The sequence below is a fragment of the Mya arenaria genome, chromosome 2 (genome assembly GCF_026914265.1).
Source record: "Mya arenaria isolate MELC-2E11 chromosome 2, ASM2691426v1".
Classification (NCBI taxonomy): domain Eukaryota; kingdom Metazoa; phylum Mollusca; class Bivalvia; order Myida; family Myidae; genus Mya; species Mya arenaria.
In genome coordinates, this window is record NC_069123.1 from 54,729,226 (window position 1) to 54,751,004 (window position 21,779).

At 35.9% G+C, this 21,779-nt stretch overlaps 1 protein-coding gene across 5 annotated transcripts in view; it reads right to left on the minus strand.

Annotated features, from left to right (window-relative positions):
- Positions 1–21,779, minus strand: part of LOC128204108 (filamin-A-like) — a 74,437-nt gene that overhangs the window by 12,649 nt on the left and 40,009 nt on the right. For 2 of the 5 annotated variants that reach the window (XM_052905460.1, XM_052905469.1), the window contains exons 2-11: positions 10,982–11,117; positions 8,423–8,551; positions 7,304–7,474; positions 5,328–5,486; positions 4,950–5,156; positions 4,529–4,681; positions 2,554–2,682; positions 1,071–1,235; positions 595–696; positions 175–312 (exon numbers count right to left, since the gene is read on the minus strand). In XM_052905460.1, coding sequence (XP_052761420.1) covers positions 175–312; positions 595–696; positions 1,071–1,235; positions 2,554–2,682; positions 4,529–4,681; positions 4,950–5,156; positions 5,328–5,486; positions 7,304–7,474; positions 8,423–8,551; positions 10,982–11,117 — 1,489 coding nt within the window. The other 3 variants (XM_052905478.1, XM_052905495.1, XM_052905486.1) reach the window with 3 other exon arrangements.

Consider the following 21,779-nt stretch of genomic DNA (forward strand, 5'->3'; position numbering starts at 1 on the left):
GCGACAATGGAATGTAGACTGCTAAATAAACATTGATCTTATTGGCTTTTTTAAAACCATGAACAATAATTTAACTTTGATTACATGCCAAACGTTCAATAACGTTCCGAATTGTGCTTACAGCCATGTAAAATAGCACTTCAATATTCCTTGCACAAACCCACTGTGACCCACCTGGTTTATCTACGTTGTACGAGACCCCGAGGAAGCCATGGGGCCGCTCCTCCACGCGGATCTTGGCATGGCCGGGGCCCTCGATTGCCACACTCAGTGTTCCAGCCCCCGCCTCACGCGAGTAGATGTTGAAGTGATCTGTGGAAACACAAATTATACTTTACAATTAGTAAAATGCATACATGTTGGTTGGTTATAGCAGTGCTAATTAAAGACAATTGATTAAATGTTTAAAGTCTTTCTTTGGAAACATTCCTGCACACCAGAAAATTGAAGGCCATAAGTCACTTACGTGAAACACTAGTAACGGATTTACACCCGAAAAATATGTTCGCTCATAGATGTAAAATAAATATTTATAACAAGTGGTTCATGATTGATGTAAATGATGTTCATTGAAACATCACGTATATAACTCACTCTCAGATCCTGCCTCCCCGCGCTCGACTCCGGGGCCGCCCACCTGTACCTTGTGGGCCCCGCCCACCTTCAGCTGACCAACCGTGTACTGGAAGGGACTGCCTGTAAGAGAGGAACAAAACAAAGCATATTTAAGGCTGATCATAAATATGTACGTTACACACTTAGCGCTGGTCATTGAACATCGCAGATCTTATATTCTTATACGAATTACATAATAAATTATATATACAAAAAGCGCGAAGAAACTATATATTTTACTACAAAGTTGTACACGAATCCTGTATAATAGCTAAATTATGACAGACTACAAGTAAATCTTGCTGATTCATATAATGAATATATTATTGAAAAGGAACGCTGTCTTGCTCCGTGTACAGTTTCAAACCGCGAGTGTTCCAGCAAATGTTGATAAACAAACAACGATGTTCCGCTGGAATACATAGACCGTTATGTAAGAGAATGTCTACACGTACCTGAGATGTGCATGCCCTTGTGCTTGATGGAGAGGATATGGATTCCCTTGGCGGTGGGGGTGAAGTTGATGCGGTAGTGGAAGTCGTCCTCGTCCATCACCTCGCATAGCTCCGTCTGTCCCTCCGCGTCCGTGATCGAAGCCTCCATATCGAATGGATTAGTACCTGAAGAAGGGAGATTTGGTCAGTGAAAAGTTGGAAACGGTGTATTTGTATAGCCCTAAGCATTACACCAAGAGCACACATGATAGTAATCGTATGTAAGATGCATTCATTAAAGTAGCACCATACATCGATACTTGCCTTATGTTAAAAAATTATTACTGACCGGAAAGTTCGATAGAAACATAACCAATCTGGACAGTTTGATGGACATATAACCAGATTGGACAGTTGGATGGACAAATAACCAGATTGGACAGTTGGATGGACAAATTACCAGAATTGACAGTTGGATGAAATCATAACCAAAATGAACAGCTGGGTGGAAACATAATCAAATTGGACAGTTGGATGGAGACATTACCGGATTGGACAGTTGGTTGGAGACATTACCGGATTGGACAGTTGGATGGAGACATTAACGGATTTGACAGTTGGTTGGAAACATTACCGTATTGGACAGTTGGTTGGAAACATTACATGATTGGAAGTTGGTTGGAAACATTACCCGATTGGACAGTTGGTTGGAAACATTACCGGATTGGACAGTTGGTTGGAAACATTACCGGATTGGACAGTTGGTTGGAAACATTACCGTATTGGACAGTTGGTTGGACGCATTACATGATTGGACAGTTGGTTGGAAACATTACCGGATTGGACAGTTGGTTGGACGCATTACATGATTGGATTGTTGGTTGGAAACATTACCGGATTGGACAGTTGGTTGGAAACATTACCGGATTGGACAGTTGGAAGGAGAAATTACCGGATTGGACAGTTGGTTGGAAACATTACCGTATTGGACAGTTGGTTGGACGCATTACATGATTGGACAGTTGGTTGGAAACATTACTGGATTGGACAGTTGGTTGGACGCATTACATGATTGGATTGTTGGTTGGAAACATTACATGATTGGACAGTTGGTTGGAAACATTACCGGATTGGACAGTTGGTTGGACACATACCAGGATTTGACAGTTGGATTGCACATCAGACACATAACCGGATCGGACAGTTGGATTGAAACCTAATCGGATTGGACAGTTGGATGGAAACATTACACAATTGGGCAGTTGGATGGAAATATAATTAGATCGGACAGTTGAATGGAAACATAATTAGATTGGACAGTTGAGTGGAAATATAATTAGATTAGACAGTTGGATGGAAACATACTTAGATTGGACAGTTGGATGGAAACATAACCGGATCGGACAGGTCGATATACTTTTTTATTGAACTGAGTTTTCAATAAAAATCACACAACTAAATTGCTCACGCGACAGACATCATATAGTTTATTGCCGTTACCTACCGGGAATTTTAAGGAGGAACTCGCACTTAGTGTTAGGCTGGATAGCCTCGGCCTGCTCCATCTCCCGGGAAACCGTCTCCCGGATACGGCCGGAAGGATCCCCGCTCGCGTTCAGCAGGAACGGGCTTCCTGCAGGTAATCAAAACACATGGGTCGTGTACATGTTAAAAGGTATTCTTAACAACTAGTTTTTTTTTTAAATGACAGGAATATATTTTTGATTTCAATTTTACTGGTCGTGTAAGTGTAACAAACACGTGTGCAAATTAAAGAAGAAAGTTTACTCAATGAATATAATAAACACTACTTCTTTCATGCTTTTCGATGAAATATGGGGTTTTACCAGTGAAATAACAACAGTGAAAATATCAATTTGATATTTTCACTGCAAAATAAGGAGTGAAAATATCAACTTTCAGAACTACTTTAAATTCCTTTGTTGTTACATGTACTTGCCTTGATCAAAACAGAACACTGGACCTCAATAAATTATGTCAAAAATGTTTAAAAAAATATAAAAGAAATGTTTTATAAATTTAAACAAATAAATATATAATTGGAAATTAACAACTTACCGTTTATTACCGGTTATCCCGTTTATCAAACATTTTACTGATCTTTGAAGCTGAATGTTCGAACATTTGCTTTCATACCAAACAAATTACAGACAAAAACAACTGTTCGAACATAAATAAAATTTTATATCATCGTTCAAATGTATTTTGAACTGTTAACCATTGTAGTACGTAAAATGAGCTTCCTGGAGAATTCACACAACAATTTACAGATAGATCCGATATTTTTTACCCCACCCACACCTCAAAATGTGTCAACAAACTAGCGTGGCATTTACTCTTAATAATAATATCTGGAAAACAAACATTTTAAAGCGAAACAGACTGGTCTCTGACAGTAAGATGACTGAATATTAACTTACTATAAAAACACGCGTACATGCAGCCTAGCTTAAACTAAGAAAAATGGTTAAAATCCAATGAGTATCCACATTTGTTTTGCTAACACATTTGACCTTCCAAATTTTCATTCTTTAAATAGCGGCGTAGTAATTTGGTTACGATTCATGTCCATCTTAAAATAAAAAGTGTTTTCATTATTTTTGGAACATATGTGCACTAATAATACTTCATTGTTTACTGTTCATAAAGCTTTGCAATAAAAAAACGAGCGAATATTAAGCTATAAGAATGAATAGCAGAGAACTATTTCTCAGCAAACCGAAAGTAGAAAAGTTGACAGCTATAATTATGCATGAGGGGCGCCCCACGGGTAGCGGCGTAAAGCCCACCCTTTTCAAAAAAGGGGGTAATTCAGAAATAAATAAAAAACAAATAAAACTCCGAAAATAAGCATAAAAGAAACAGAAAATTTGTTTATTTCAGTGTAAGATCGTATTTAATTTCACTCGTGATCATAAAAAAACTACATTTTCACTCGTGGCTTCGCCGGATAAAACCGGTTATATCTTTGAATAATTTAACTTACATACAATACAATGATCGCTTTTCTAAAATTTTACTTTGTACAAACGTCAGACTATATTGGTAGATAGGTAGCTTCTAGAAAATTAAAAAGAAAAAAACAAACAATTGTGTTTTCATGTTTTCATGATCATAATTGTATGCGTTCATTAGTTTATAATGTACACATACAATATTGAAATATTCATCACATGAAATATTTATTAAAGAATAAAAATGGCCCTAATACTTTACGTGTTAAATAAAGCTACGAAGTACGACCTTTTTGCCCACCTAACGACCAAAAACGAAAATGTAGTACCAGGCTTGTACGATATATAGCCTTTTATCGTATTGAAAAACAGATAATATACACTTTTTGTAATTATAATCTGGTTAACGAGACGTTCCACAGACAAGGGCCAACCCATCAACATATCTTGATGTACTAGTATACGTCCCAAGCTATGCAACTAGGAGAATCCCGGGCTGCTTACCACTAACGTGTTCGTCCGCGAACCTGATGTTGAGGATGTATATTCCCGGCTCATGGGGGCTGTAGTAGATCTTGTACTTGCGGGGTTCGACCTCCTCGAAGTCCAGCTCGGACCTGTGTGGCCCCTCCACCACCACGGAGATACCACCGTAACCTGACAAGAGGTACACTAAACAGTACAGTACCGCGCTATATATACAAATACCGATATGAAATGAAGTGGATCCATCGACTGTGCTTACAACCAACTATATTTGTATAAATATTTTAAAGACTGTTATTAATACATCACGACTGACTTAAAATATAACGAAACATCAACACCATCCATACGTTAAGCGCAAAACGATGTTTATGGTGTGAAATTTGCATTTGCGTAGGACCGGAAGAATTAATTCAAATATAGTTATCAATGTTCTAACCGGCTCCTGTTGTATCGACAACGAAGTAGTTCTCGCAGTTAGCCTGTGCAGTGGAGGTTGAACCGGAGACTTTAACCTTGTTAGCGTGCGCCATCTCCGACTCCCCCACGGGGATGGAGAACGGGGACCCCTTGATGTGCTTCTCGTTAGACGTGTGTACGTTAATCTGGTACGTGCCTTTCTCTTTGGGCGCGAACGATGCGATACCTGTAGGAAAATAGAATAATTGCAATCAGTATAAAAAAGAAAGAAAACACAAAACAAAATAAGACGTAAAGTATTGCTACTAAAACAATCCAGAGCAAAGTTATTAAAGAAATATTGTAGAGATGTGCATTCGTGACCGCCTTATTCACATGTAATTGCACGTATGTCTACCTAGATGGCCGTCTGGGAGCTTCTTAAGGATGCAAGGCTCAATGCCTCCACCAGGCTTCTTGAGGGAGGCGGCCAGGTCAATAATGTCAGGCTCTATCACGTTCAGGGCATAGTCGCTGCTCTTCGCGATGGAGATCTGGGAACGCTTCCTGCCCTCGCCTGTCGCGAACAAGGAAAAACAACATATATGATATAAATGCCCATGGGCACTAGTCTCATAAGATATATTGATGTTATAAATGTGATCGTTTGAAATAGGTAGGGTTGAAGAAAACCGACATTGCGAAGTAAACCAAGTGAATGTAGTCTACAGTCAGTGTCAAAGATAACGGAGAGATTCTGTACAAGATAAAGGAGACGGCGGTTACTTGTTTTGTAACAGCGTTTAACAGCGCAAGTATGAACAGCTAGCTACTCAGTGTTTAGGTTTACATGGGGCGGTCGTGTTGTAAGCGAGCAAATGTAGATATGATGCCGACCTGAGCGAATAAGCTCCGATAAAACGAGCAGCAGCTATAGTGTATGAACAAATATCACGTGTTAGCTTAAAATCTGATCGGTTTACCAGAAGTAATTATGAGAAGAAATCGTCATATCGATACCTGAGAGAGTTATTCCTATCATTATGTAAGAGATACGGAAGGAAGGCAACCTCCATCTTCATACATCACAGTTTTTTGCCACATAAAATCGTTTTCCGGCTTAAGTGTACTGGCGAAGAAACTCGTAAGAAACAGCTTGCCAGATACGTTATTTATATTGTCGGTATGTCAGTTTCTCTCTTACAAGGCCGCAGTCAACAAAATTAAGGGCTACACTGCTATTGTACCGAGAAAATGCTGTAATGGACTCCTAGCCCTCTGATTGAAATCATGCCCGTGTAAATGAGAGTTCAAGGGCCTGGTGGTTGTAAGTCAGTCCATTAATCTATTAATAAGCTTCTTGGCAAAATTACTGCAATTGAGAACAGACGCCTGCAGCACTCTCATCCATGATGGCAGGAAACGGAACACTTGATGTTGTTTCATTTGATTTTATCCACTCCCTAGTGGTATCTTCATAAAATAGGTCAAGAATGGGAGCTTCACGTACATTAATTTAGTTTTATATGATGGTCCGTAATTGGCAATATTTGCTGTTTGAATCACAGGTATGCCACTGGAAAATGATCAGACAATAATTGAAATAAAAAAAAACGGAAAAAACAAGAACAACCACCTCCTTTTTAAATCTTAAATATGCCCGGTTTTCACTTCTGTATGTGTTATATATGAAATGTTATTTTTGATAACAATAACATAGTCCGCGCCTCAAACCTGTACATCAAGATATTAAGCTTTTAAATCAAGGTATATTATTATATAATAGTAAAAGCATGTTAACAGATTATAGTGATGCCAGAGAGACAAAAATCATGTATATCTTCATTCAGTTGCAAAACCCCAATAACTGCGTCAATGATAGCTCCAATGTATACATGACTGTCCATTGTTGTACATGACTGACCATTGTTATACATGACTGACCTTGTTATACATGTAGAATGGTTAGTTTTCGGATATTTCGTTCTGTTTTAGGCCATTTTAATTCATACAGATTTCTGATTTATTTATTTCATGGTGATTTATTAAGTTTGGCTAAGGAGGGTTAATACATTATTATAATATTTCATTTAAACTGACTATTTTTAAGATACATGCAAAATGCAACAAGGTCATGATGTAGAATTAGATAATAAGGTTGTTCTTGATTGACAAGAACACTGAATGCACTTAGGAATAGCCGAAACATGGATTTAACCAAAAGTTAACACATGATAGGTTAACTACTGGAATAGTGTGCATTGCAAAATAGGCAGATTTATATATTATATAGACCGAGGGTCATTGGACTAGTTTGTTGGCCCACAACATATTAACAATTTTCCTACACGTACGTACACCATACTATCAATAAGTTATCAGAATTTTACATACCTGACACTTTGGCCTGGAAAGGGGATCCCTTGATGTCCTTGCCCTTGTACTTGATGTTGATGTTGTACGCCCCGGGGGTCATGGGGAGGTAGCTGAAGATCGACCGGTCACCCTTGTTTTCCCGCGTCATATCTGCGCGTGCCGGGCCATCAATAGACACTTGCACGTCGTCTGAAATTATATACACACACTTTAAGACCCCGGTAGAATATGACAATAAATTATGATTTAACTACCTAAACACTGAAATTATAAATACTGCATGAGTACATTCATCTACAGCAAAAATGTGGTTAAATATAAAACACAATTCGGCATGTAACATACATTCATTATTTACACATTTTTAAGCAAACAATGCAAGATAACAATAAGGTTTTTATTGTAAAGCTATAACTTTTAAAGGTACTGAATAGTACAGAAAGGCTATACAGCAACTAAAACGATTAAATTAATTCGGCAAAATGCTCATCAAAATTCCTAAAACACGAACTTTGATGTGGTGCAGCAATTATGCGAGATGTAAATTTAACTGGTCGTCTTTATGGGTGTTCCTTCTGTTCATTTAACAGAAAGGAAACTTGCCAACTTTAACAATAAAACAGCGGGAAAAGACTGATAACTGTTTAATAAAGACTAGAAATGCATTTTCTACCAGATATAATAAAAAAACAAATTAGGTTACTCTGCAAGAAATATTGAGTCGGAATTTACATAAATTTATTTCAAATGCAATAACAGGACCAAAACCACTTAACAGTTCAGTTTCAACAATAGTGCGTTTTTGTTTCCTTCCCCGGGTATTTCATCGTTAATGGAACTTTCAAACACCCAAAACTCACACTAACCCAAGATGATTGTATCCTAGTATCTAAATTCTGAATGTAGTAGATGAGTTATCAGTACTTGTTTTTAAAGAGGCTACCAACATTCATAAACATACGAAGAATTCCCCTGGTAGGGTTTGTATAATGCCTACATGGTTCTCTATTGGTGAAATTAGCAGAGATCTGTTTATACAGTCCAAATACAAGTAATACCATAAGTTCACCTGTCTTAACGCTACCATATATCCACCTTACAGTGTACCATGCAACGAGTTAATGTGTCTATACTCACTGAGTGTTCCGTGCTTGGCCACTACTGTGAATGACTCGTTCTCGCCAGACATGCCGCCGACGAGTCCCGACCCGAACACCGACACAAACCCGCCGGCGATGGAATCCACCAGGCATTGGAACGGGCTTCCTGCAGAGGGATTAAAACATGCATATATGAAATCAATAACAGTTTGGTTTCAGTTTCATTTTATTGGCAGCATCAGCTGCTCTTGATCAAACAGACATAGCAATATATACAAAATTGCAACACAAAAAGGAAAGTTAGACAAGCATATAGACGACAAGTATAAGATACATGTGTACCCGAAATCTTTTTATTAGATAAATCATCTAATTTAGTATGTCAACTCTAAACCACCATTGCTACAAAGTATAAACACGAGGGGGGATAAAGATTCCCCTTGTTTTACACAAGAACATGATATACTCATGATATACTATCTTTATATTTCGCACAAAATTGAAACATTAAACTGGGAATGCTTGCACATTTTAAGCACTTGATTTCATAGTGAACAATCTTTTTATCGATAAAGAACATTGAACGGCTGTGTGAAATGCTACTTCAAAGTCAATAAATGTACAGTAAAGCGGAATGGAATTTGCTAAAATGTTGTCGAAGGAATGTTGGTAGAACTGTTTGATGACTACAAGCATTGTCCTGTCCTTCAACCTATACCAAGCATGTGCAAACAACGAACCATAGGGCCGATTTTCCTATCCTTCATTTCGTTTTGTACTGATACACAGGATGAAAACATCTAATTTTGTGCACTCGACAAAATGGATTAATATTTCATTATGTGGTCTTAGAAACGATCACCAAAAGTACATGAATGTTTTAGAAATACCGCACATTTCTCCGCATGTCGTGAGAATTCGGAATCGATGTATTTATAATAATTTGATACGATATTATTCTGTCTGAAATAGTGTGGCAATTCTTTGTTACTTTAATCTTATTTGAATGCATTTATTTATTTATTATCTTACAGGTTCTGTGTTTTATTATTGATATGATATTTGATTTGCATTTTGTCGGAAAATAGTTCTGCGAGCTAGTGTTTTAATTTATGTATACCCGACGTGAAATCATTTCTCTTCCATCTTGTATCTAGAAAGAACTATTTACTCTTCATTACCGGAGGAAATTAAAGTACATGTTCGAGTTATGAAATGTTACAATAGGTTTTTAACATAAGACTGAATAATCCCAATACAAAACATATTGCATGCATACGTAAACTGAAGTTATGAGACTATAATTCACGTTTTTTTTTGTATTTATGAAGCCGAAGTTATTTTGGATAATATTTTTTTTATCTTAATTCCATAAAACTACCTTGCATTTATGAGACAAGTGTTGTACACCTACTATGCAGGTGAATGTGAGGACAAATGAACCTTATTGCCAAGAATATCGGATTCTTTGCAATTTACAGTAAACGAAAAAAGGACTAGTCCAGAATTGCAAAAGGCTATGTTTAATTGATTTGTAATCATGATATATGAGCTTCGAGCAAACTTGTTGCTATCGGTTACATAGGAAGGGTAAAAATGGTGAAAATATCTCTCCGGCTTAACACGATACACCTGTGCGCGTATGTTTATATTTTCAGGGGATTTTAGGTTATCAACCTTGTGGAAATCCAGCAATGATACCCGATCAACGGAAGCACGTTTGAAACGTATTGGATGTTTTTTTCGAAGGCACTATATCATGACTATTGCTTGTCTGAATATAACTATTTTTTTCATGCACATAAGTGCCATTACTTGATTTTATACACACCGCTTTGAACACAATCTGATATTCAATGTGAATCTGAAGAATATAAAACATTTCAAGATGATTAGCAGATGTTTGTGTTTAATTACAACAAATCTGAAGATTTCGCAAATCATCTTAATGCCTTCTGGCATATGGATTTAATGGTTATTTTCCTAACCATTACCAAAATGTAGACATAAAACAGAGGAATGTTGCAAAACACACGTTCTGTATGAAATGAATATATTTTGATTAGTTTAAAGGAAAGCAACCAATAATAAAATGTCTACACTGGTGGCTTAGTATCAAAATTGCACAGTACTTGAAAATCATAATATCTTTGGATTTGTGATAGGTTTGACTGTTTTTTTAAAAAGCTATTTAGGATGAAAGATATAGGGCTGTATTCGCAAGTGTATTGGTTATATTAATGTTAATACATTTGCATGACGTTGAGATATGAAGATATTTCTAACACGATGTATTATCATATGAATAAAGTACACTTACTTTGTCCTTATGCAGCAGGAACATGAATTGCAACCAGTGTTGGCAGTGAATCATTCTAATTTAATAACAAGTGCCACTTAATGCGGCGTTTCTTTTCAAAATAAGATAATTAACTTATCTATCATATCATCTTCATCCAATCTGCAAGTTATTGATCTCCTGACCTAATGCAAAAGATGTGGCAAATCATATACTTAAAAATTGGCAAATGCCAAACGTTAACTTTACAAACATGCATTTTCGTATCCCTTAACTGAACTGTTGCATTGTGCTTACCATCAATGCCGGCGCCTTCGTATGACATCTGCACCTCGTGTCGGCCCTGTACCACCGGGTGGTACTGAACGAAGATGGACCCATCGCTGTTGTCCTTAATCTGAGGCAATAGGCCCTCGGGCGTCGGCATTTTGTACTGAAAATACACAAGCATATCGTTATAGCCATTTCTTATAATGTCGTTTAAGATCAGCATTATCATGTGCTATACCTTGTTACCGTTCGCCATATATATATATATGCATAACATACAATTTATCAATGTTCAAGGGCCATTTTTTACTGATGTCGATGTGTATATTGTGTAACCTGATCTAAAGAACACGTGCTTTAATGCCACCATTAAAACATAATCCAATTCTAACACTATTCTAATTCTTTATTAATCAACTATTACGTATTTGACGAGATACAGAGACAATTGCGATATCAATACCAGACAATTGAAGACAATAAATGCCAGAACTCGCTCTATATCGACCAAACTCGGCCAATATCAACAAAACTCGCCTAATATGAGTTTCCTCCGTTTTGATTGGCTACAAAACTCGCCTAATATAGGATTTGAGAAATGGACCATTTTCATTGGCTGTCGAAACTCGCCTAATATGAAAAATATGCTGGAAATTACGTTTTAAAGGTAGTCATTTTGTTTTCCGTTTTCCGACTGTTTTAAATATTTTGTTCTTCATATAACTTTATTTGGAATACTTGAACCCATTGAATGGTTGAACCACTTTGTACGGTTTGATATTACAGTTGTATTTAACCCGTTGGTGGATTTTACGACTATTATGATTTTGTACGCCGACAAAATGACGAAGAAGGTAAAACATTTGACGTTTTGGCAAACGATTTACAAAGTAAGACGAAAAGACATGCTTCCTTACAATGCACAGTGCTTTTTTCATAAGTATGTGCAATGTCACTTTAAGGATACATGTCAAAATCAGCAAAGTCAAGTCTAGAAAAGCAGACTGACACCATGAATGAATAAAGGATATTAAAATAAGTCTTCAATGTGAACTAAAGGTAAGTGATAAGAATGTTTTGAACCAAAATGGTAAAAGTTAATTAATAAAATACTTATTAATTAGCTGATTTCATATTGGCCCAGTTATTTGTCCTCGGTCAGCTGTATTTGCCTTCGCCCTTTCGGGCTCAGGCAAATACAGCTAACCTCGGACAAATAACTAGGCCAATATGAAATCACCCAATTAATAACATTATATTAACTATTACTTAAATACATTATTTTTTGGTATTGTCCTGAAAATTTGACTCGATGAATATTGTTCTAAACATGTGATTAAATCATACAAATACAGAAAGACACCATTTACTATAAACGTCCATTGAATAAATAAAAAATATCACGTATAGTTAATTTAGTTGTACATAGAACGCCCTGAATGCGCTGGCTTCAGTATCTTGAAGAAAGTTTAAAACAAGCAACACACTCGACAGGCGACTTTGTATAATACCGAAAACAACACAAATTGAACCCAATTCAGTAAAAAATAATACGTTTGACGTTAGAGAAGAAAAGCAAATTCGCTGGCATGGAAATCTCATCTTGGTGTGTACACTACAAAGCCGACACATAGAGCGACTGGCATTGTATTCAGTTCCGCAAATATAAGTCTAATTTGAATGACATGATTGATAGGTGAACAGAAAGGCACATCTTCATACCGCGAAAGAATGAAATTAAACCAGCAAAAACACACTCAAAATATTTTGTATGAAGGTAAAAACATCCATTATTACTTGAGAGCGTATGCAAGCAATTACAACACATTTCTTATTCAAAAGAATTGCATTATAACCCGGCGCTTCGTTGCAACCCACATACCGTCGTAGGAAATGATGAAGATACCTGTAGTGGTTACAGAAATACTAAATTATGATTCTATAATATCTGCAAAGTAGATATAATCAAGGTATCGAACATCTTAGAAATAATAACAAACTACAGAGGATTTGTTAAAGTTTGTTAAGTCATCGTTGTTATATCCTGATCGATATCGTGGAAAATATAATGCAGGTCATGAATTCGTTCCATCCATATACGACTAGTCGTACATTATGGGATAATTGAGATTTCATTCAATCAATGGAAAACGGCGGTAATAAATTGCAAAAAAAGAAAGAAACGCAAACACCATTTTGGCTGAGCCAGGATCAACTGTAGAGTGTGAAGTTCAATATATAGCGGATAATGCCAAGGTAGAATATTTGCTTGAACTTGAACAAACAACCCACAGTTTTCATTACCAGGATCAAAGACTTACATAATGTTGAAAAAGAAAAGAAAACCTTCACTTTAACAAGGCGTTTCGACATTATTTGGTTTTCATAATGTGAAAACAACTAAATATTATGAAATTAACAACGTCATTTTCATAAAGGGTATTCATACTTTCTAAAACAAATATACCTTTGTAATAATACTGTTCAGTTTTTTTTTCTTCGCCGAACGTTTTATTTTTATACCCTAAAACGGATTGACAAACTACCTTTTAATATCAACAGATGTAGTATAACAAACACACGAGAATTAGTGTCAGTTTATAATCTAAGTATTCAATATCACAGAATTTTCAAGTAAGAGCTAAAGTTTACTTTCAAGTTTCGACTGACACCTTTTCATTTATTCCTGTTGTAAGGAAACGCAAATAAGAGAACGCCCGTAGGCAAAGTTTCTACCTTCGGTCACTTTATTGACTTACACTCGAATAACTTCACACGACTTTCCTTCTGTAGAACAAACACTTCACAGAACAATGAACGATGAAGAAACACGCCTCCACACCAATATGGTAATAACTTCACTGCTACTCCATATTCAACATTTGTTTGAATTATGTAATTTACTAACCACAAAACCACAGTCCGGGCTAGTCTTCTTAGAAACAACTGTTTGGGCAATGAAAATTATTCTACTGCTTCAATGCGGTAACAGCTTTCATTGATGAAATATTTTGAGCTACTACTTATATATCCCTAAGTAATTATTTCGAAAGCACCATCTATAAGTGTAGCAGTTTGCCGATGCAGTTCCGGCTTCTTGCATCTGTTGAAAGTATTTGTGTTCCCTACGTTCTGGCTAGTATCTCTTGGCATCATTGGCAAACAGCCTAGGGCTATACCGAAATGATAAACGATCTTCAGCAATAGAAATAATCAACGTACCCTTGCACTTGCAGGCATGAAAAATTAATCTACACGTGTCGTTGTCCATTATTTTGATCGTCTAAGCGATTGCGATCTAAAGATGGATATCACGAAAGAGTCTGGTCTGGCATTCGAGTTTAATATTGAACACAGGAAACTCCATAAGACAGTTACAAGACGAAACGAAGGTTTTTTGTATTGTGACTTACGTCTATGATATATGTACAATGATACAATTGATAGTATACAAATATTTACACGTGTTTTAAAGAACAGCCAAACTGACTGATATCATTGGCATGTGGCTCATGTGTGTTACGTTAATATGGAAAGTTAAAAATAATCAACAATCATGTGTGGAATTGAATGTTTGTATCTGCTTCAGTAAAGTATATCTCAAGCGGTCAATGTTTTGGCGATAGATATAGGGCAGTTAGAGGTGTGAGTTAATGTATAGCTTTTCTTTCATGTGTACTGTACAGTGTCCATGTTGGACAGTAATAGAACATGGCAGCACTGATATAATTAGTCGAGTCTTAGTGTCAAAGGGTTAAGATCACAGTGACCCACACAGTAACGTGCACGCATGATCAAAGCAAAAGTGAATATGAGAGTAATTAACCCTGATTAAGGCGAGACGGAAGATGGCCATGACGATAATCTGCCTTGACAAACAAGGTCTGCACACATTGTTACAGTTACTACTTAGTGTAAGTTATCTTGGGTGTCTGTGATTCCCAGAAAGCCATTGTCGTCTTAGATTAAATGCTTGAATCTATTCCTCTTACCAATACATACAAGACCAATATGAATAATTCGGTTACACCTATGTTCATTTCAAACGAAAGAAGTCCTATACGAAAGAATGTCTAGCACCGCTCCTTTGATCCAAAATAAGATTCGGGGGCTCATAAATGACATATTACAACAGACCAGTCTCACATTCAAACGATCAAAATTAACAGTATTTCGGTTGAAAACCACAAGAGCCAGGTATTTAAGGATTGACTGCACCCTGAACATTCTAATCATTCAGGGAATTCTGAACACACTTAGTGGTGCATCGTTTAAAATTCCAACATATACGTCTGCATGCAGTAAATAAGATAACATCTGAATGGAAGACTGTAATATTCGTACCATCTTTGTTTTTATGTAATTTCATAATTTTGTATCGCCCAAAATATCTAACCATTTAACCGAGGGCCGTTCAATATATAATGCGACTGCCATTTGCATTTCCAAACAGATGTGTCAAGATAATTTTGCGAAGGTTTATAGGAAGGACTTCCTTCCACATGTACTAAATATTCCATGTACCTAGTAATTGATAAATATAATTATATAGTTTTGTGTACTGGCTTATATTTCGGGTAAAGTGCAACTTTGTGTCATGTTTTGAGGATTTTTTAAGATAAGTTAATTCAATTCTTATTAATTTGGAATGCATATTATATTACGTCATACGTGTCCATCTGAACACAAACATTCATTTAAACTGTTATGTAATCTCAGAATAAAATAGTCGTACACAGAGCAGACAAGTTGAAATCATGCAATATGACAAGGGTTCATAAAACAATATATCAAACATACAGAAACATTATTTTGTCAGAAATGTTTATTGTGGGCTTATTTGTTCGACCTAATGAGTATAACGATGAGAAAAGAGTCAAATTGCATGAAATTTATTATATTTAAATTCTTCATTAAACAATAGTTTTTCTTTTCACTCCGCTTCAGTACCTTATTTTAAGTTTTACAATTGATAGTTGGTCCAGTCAAAATGTAATAAAGTACTACAAATTACATTTTGAGAAAGGGATTTCACAATTTCTATGAAACAGTAGTTTTATTTATTTTTTTTTGGGGGGGGGGGGGGCGCCGATGACAGATGATTTAACAGTGTACTTATCAAATGACATTAAAAGGGCTTTATAAACCAGTATCAAAAAAGGTTCGAAAATACTATAATGAACAACCCTCATTTTATTGAGTTGAACAAATTGAAATAGCATCCGAATTGGCTTCAAAGATAAGACTTTCATGAGAAATGAAACGAGTTTATCAAACTCGATAGGATCAACTAATAATGAGATTATCAAACTCGTATGTTCAGAAATGTATTTATTTCAGAAAGAATAAAACTGCAGTGAGACGAAATGAACATGCTATCAGGAAAAAAAACGGGTAGTATAACTGAACATGCTATCAAGAAAACGTAAGGGATAGTTAACATGAATTTGCTACCAGGAAAAATAACGAGTAGTTAAAACGAACATGTTATGAGGTAAACATAACGAGTAGTAAAATGAGCGTACAATCGGGAAAACGTGAGTGAAAGTAAATAGAACATGTTATCAGGAAAACGTAGGAGATAGTACAAATGAACATGCAATCAGCGAAACATAAGGGGAGGATAAAATGAACATGCAGGAAAACGTAACGAACGTAAAAATATAACGTGCTATCAGGAAAACACGGGGGAAAGTAGAAGCTGAATTCAGATGCACTTCGAATGCTTCGGTTTGAAACTTAATTATTTATTTTTTTATTAAAGGCGAAAACCTAGACCAGACCGAATCAGATCTGGCCCAAACTATCACCAGAATACTCAAGTCATTTCATGATCTTTCTGGTATCAGTTCATTTTTCCATACTACAGAAGGACATGATTCAAAATTTCGATTTTTCGATGAAGCACATTCATTTGTTCTTCATGTTGTATTCATCATGGCTCGATATTCTAACGAAAATATTTTCTTCAGCACAAAATGTAATTGGGAGTTATAACTCCTCAAAGAATGATCAATTTGAGAGAATGCTCTTTTAATAATGGTAAAACGTATTCTATTTTGGTTCATGTTATGCGGTTCTGTTGTGAAAAGAATTGTGATTTAGACTGTGAATTGACTTACTTATATTCTGCGATATTGAGGCCTGGTATCAAAGCGTACATAAGCACTGTTCTGGTATTTGTAATTAACAAGACGTATGTGTATACTCTTAGGCACCCTATTCTCTTCTTTATTGATCAAATGTTTTGTGCAATTTCTGGCTTCAATAAACAGAATACTTGCAATAAGACAGCATTGTTATTTCCGCATTTTATGATCATCTAGGGCTTCCAGGCTTTCCTCCCAATGAATGAATGTTAAGGATGTGTAAGATAAAAGCTGGGTTTCTATCTTTGTCAAGTATTATCAAATTTTTCACTCTTTTTCAAGTAATTGTAAGTAAAATAATTACTATGTAGTATATACTTCAATCGGATTTACTTAGAAAGCATAGTGGATTTTGAAAGAATCTTGAACAAATAATCTTTCCACGGTAATACAGTAGGCAGGAAACGCGGACCAGATAAACCACTAAAGTAATCACAAGCAGAGTTCAGGTGAAAAAAACAACAACACAACCAACATTTGCTGGAAAACACACCGATAAACCGGTAATAAAAGTAATTGAAGACGACTTATTAACCGTGAACCGGTATTTAGGTAATTAGCCCGGAGTTATAAACCGAGTATATTCAATTTATTTTTGATATGAGTTTATGAGCAGTAACAGCTTATGAAAAGGGAACTTGCATCAGCTGCAGTATTTAAAGATGGTCACACTTGTGTTAATAGTGATGAAGCTGTATCGCATCTTGTTGTTGACAATTCTGCCAGTTATTGGTACAATAGAACGTGTATTTATCGGTAAAACGCGTAAAACATGTGGCAATATTTGCACAAAGCATCCTTTGAAGTTTTACCAAACGTTGTTATTAGTCTGTATGATCGTTTCGTACTGCCTTTATGATGCCGGGGTATGACACATACAAAGCACGTGTGTATTCTGTTTCCGGGATCGAATGCTCGGAGATAGCAAAAAGGATAACCGCTTGCAATTTAAACGAGGAAATAATTTGAATCAGAAACATTTTTGGAAGTGGTGTTACTCATTTATTTTAAAAGAAAAACGTTATGTTATTGCTATATTACAAATAAAAGAGACGTTCTTTTTACAATACTGGTGCGTGTTTAATAGATTAGTAGATGAGTACCTTAGCTTTTGCAGTACACTTTTGGTCTTACCACGTGTGTTTGAATGCACATTTTGCCTTGACCTGCAATTTTGTGTCGAATCAAGCATCGTCGTAGTGTTAACGGTGAGACAGACTGGTGGTTTGTGAGTACAAACCCTGAACATGACCTTGTCATTGACCTATTTTCTAAATTAACCGGAAACAACCGTATTACAAGTACCATAGCAGAAACAATACGTTTTTTGCTTGTTAAATGGTACCAACAGACTTTTCTTCTTTGCTGTATACTCCATTTTCCAGATGTAACCATTCGTGAGATTTTAAGTTTACAATAATCATTCTACGCGGAGGTAATTATTATCATCATCACGTTGCAAAACAAACGGCATATTCTTGTATGGACCCTGGGGTATTAGAAATTCTAAGTAAATAATACTTCACAATTCCAGACATAATTTCTTACGTTATGCTCACAATTCTTTTGATGCAGAGCCTGGTTTATGTTCTACAATGTCATTGAGCACGGAAAACAAACTGTAGGTACGGTATGGTTTATTACCGGCAGAATGCAATTATTTTCACCTCTATATTACCGTAAAAAATGCGTTACGTGGAAACGAGCATACGATTTTGTGTAATAATTCGTCCAACACGTAACTTAATGTATGCAAAAATAAAGAGCAGGACAAATAATTTGATGAAAATTAAATCGTTTCAATGCTTACAAAAGATTCTAAATGTGCAAATGTTTACTCATTTTTACTTCACTTAAGTGCAGTTATAAACGGCACTGGCAAAGGAAACCTAGACAGAGACAAGCCGGGCACCAAAACTAAGCCTATGAATCAAACGGCAACACACTTTTCCGTTCTTTCCGTTTCTAAAATACTTCGTCTTTTAAGTACTTAGAATTGTTAGTTGTCAATACCTCTAGAACCCCCACTTTGGGTCGCTTCAAAGGTTGACTTTAAAAAAATGTTTATTCGGTTCCGAACAGTTTGTAGCGTATACGAGTCTGACCTCAATAAGTGTCTTTGATTATTTACTTTTAATACAAACACTGTTTATATTTATAGAATATGCCCGCCTTTGTTCATGTTTTGTTAACCTGAAAATGATAAGTATTCTACATTCAAATACATCACCATAGCATGTGTACAGAGGAAGAGATAGATGGATAGGAGATAAGGCCAGATGACAACAAGATAAGCTTGCTAACAAGTCCCCTAAGGAACAGGCTAGAACAACAACATCCACTTTTCTAATTAGGAAGCCTTTTACCCGTTCATATCCCATATGCAGTGTTACACAATATATAATGATAATAAGAATAATCTTTAGCATTGTTTACATTTCCCGGACGATAATGAAGCAATGTTTTCTCTCTGTATAGATTGTTAATCAGTTCCGCACATTGGAAAAGCAGCCAATTGAATCAAAATACAGCGGAAGATGTTTAACAAGTTTTGAATCAAAACATTTAAGATTTATAAAGATCTTTCAAGCATTACAGATTTTCCAATAAATAAGTTAATAGCAGGACCGACAAGTGCCCGTCTATGCTGTAACCACGTTTTTCTATAAATACCAGTGCGTCATTTGACAAGAAGCCAAACAGGGAACAAGTCATGCATACAAGTCGTCTTCTTCTCCAGTACCTCATGTTGTCGTTATTTCAAAAACTACTGCAGTTATTTGTAGAAAACCTTGATAATTTGTCTACAGGCTATCTTTTGGTTACTTTGCAAATTTAAATAAAGTTATTGGTTAATAGTTAGTATTGTGTAAATACATGTATTGACCAATCAATAAACAAATTGGCTGAATTTGACCAAATCAAATAATAAACTAATTCTGTACAACTGGTTGTAAAACCTGTGCGCAATGCTGCAATAAGCCGACATTCACTGGTTATATTTCATATATTGAACTATCTCTACAGTTATTAAATCTTGTGTACAGGTATTTTCTGCTAGAGGACTTTTCTGTAGGCGCCATTGCTTCTCCTCTGGTATGATTCATATTCTGCTTTAATTAATTTTGATCTTTGCTCAGTGATAGTTTTATATATCAATTGCAGCAGTTGAAGAATTCAAACCATTCAGGTGTTTTGAGTTTATTTTTCATCCAGAGAACAATACTATCTATTGCCCCATGTTTATTATTTTTGGAAGCAGGAGGGATTGTCTGATGATTTCTAAGATAAGATACGGAATGCCACTTCCACTGAGGAACTATTCAATGTTCTCAGTGTGGAGTCTCATTTAACCTATCACTTTGAAGTTTCTATATTCAACCATAGCCACAAGTATAATCCATGAGAAACCCAAGACTTAAGTGAACAATCGCTTTTCGAATATTAAGAAAGTTATTATTTATTTGTCTTCAAATGTAAAGTAGCGATGCCAGAAAGAGCAAAAAAGTCATAAAACTATCCCCACCCCTAACATCAAATCCAGAGTCTTCATTTGAAAACCGTGTTGACCAACGTTTTCGGTCTTATCGGTTTTAATGTTTTACAATGCTTTATTCAGCATTCTTTAGCTTCCATGATAGTTATACGACTTCAAATATATGCTGCAGTACACGCACTTATACATATAACGAAACCACAAGTTACTTCATACATAATATCAATGAATGTAACTACTATGAATAAACTAATCTAATACGAGTGTCATTTAACGCTTATATTATATAATTAATACTTTTATTTAACCCGACATATTAACCCTAATAAGAATACAAGGGTCGCAACAAATTTATAAAAATGGAATGTATGCGCATACTTGTAGACTTACCGATGTTGTAAGAAACGTTCGGAATCCGATAGACCGTCACAATACTGTCAAACTGTCTCTGGCGGGGTAGCAGACCCTATGTACTAAACTCCAGCTATTTTTGGGGCAGACTCCTGGTCGACACTGTACGAACTATTGTTTAACATTCATTCAATGACTCTCTACTTCCTAGTAATGCACATACAGGCATACAACTATTTTTACAACTTCCGAAGTTTTCAAACAAGCATACCTCCGAGATTGTTAAGCTGATTTGAGCGATGGTCTGTTGCCATGGAAACACGTGAGCGTTTTGCCATTATCTTGGAGTGATGTGTAATGATGAAGCGGGAAAAGAATGTACTTCGCGGGCCGCGGACGGGACCTTGCCGTCAATTTCAGACTCTGCAGTAAAACTTTCCCAGTGCAAGGGCGTCTTGGTAATTTTTAAGTCTGTTGTAGACTAGACAAGTAAAGTTCTTTCTACCTGATTTGGTAATTAAGTTACCGTAAACAAGGCCAGTTGTAACCGCACAGATATATATTTATATATATAAACATTTTGTTTGTGAAGTTACCTTTTTATACATATGCTTTATATTCATCGGCTTTACAATGGTAAATTTCAACAGCATTTTTTTACGATTTTCTAAAATTGAAAACTTAACCCACGTAATTTTAGCCCATGATTATGACAGTTCCCTTTCACAATAATGATACACACATTCATTCAGATAACGTCGGAGGTCCTTTGTTGACCTACATAAGTGTTAATTACCGTACATCGTTCTGTCATTACTCGTAACAACTT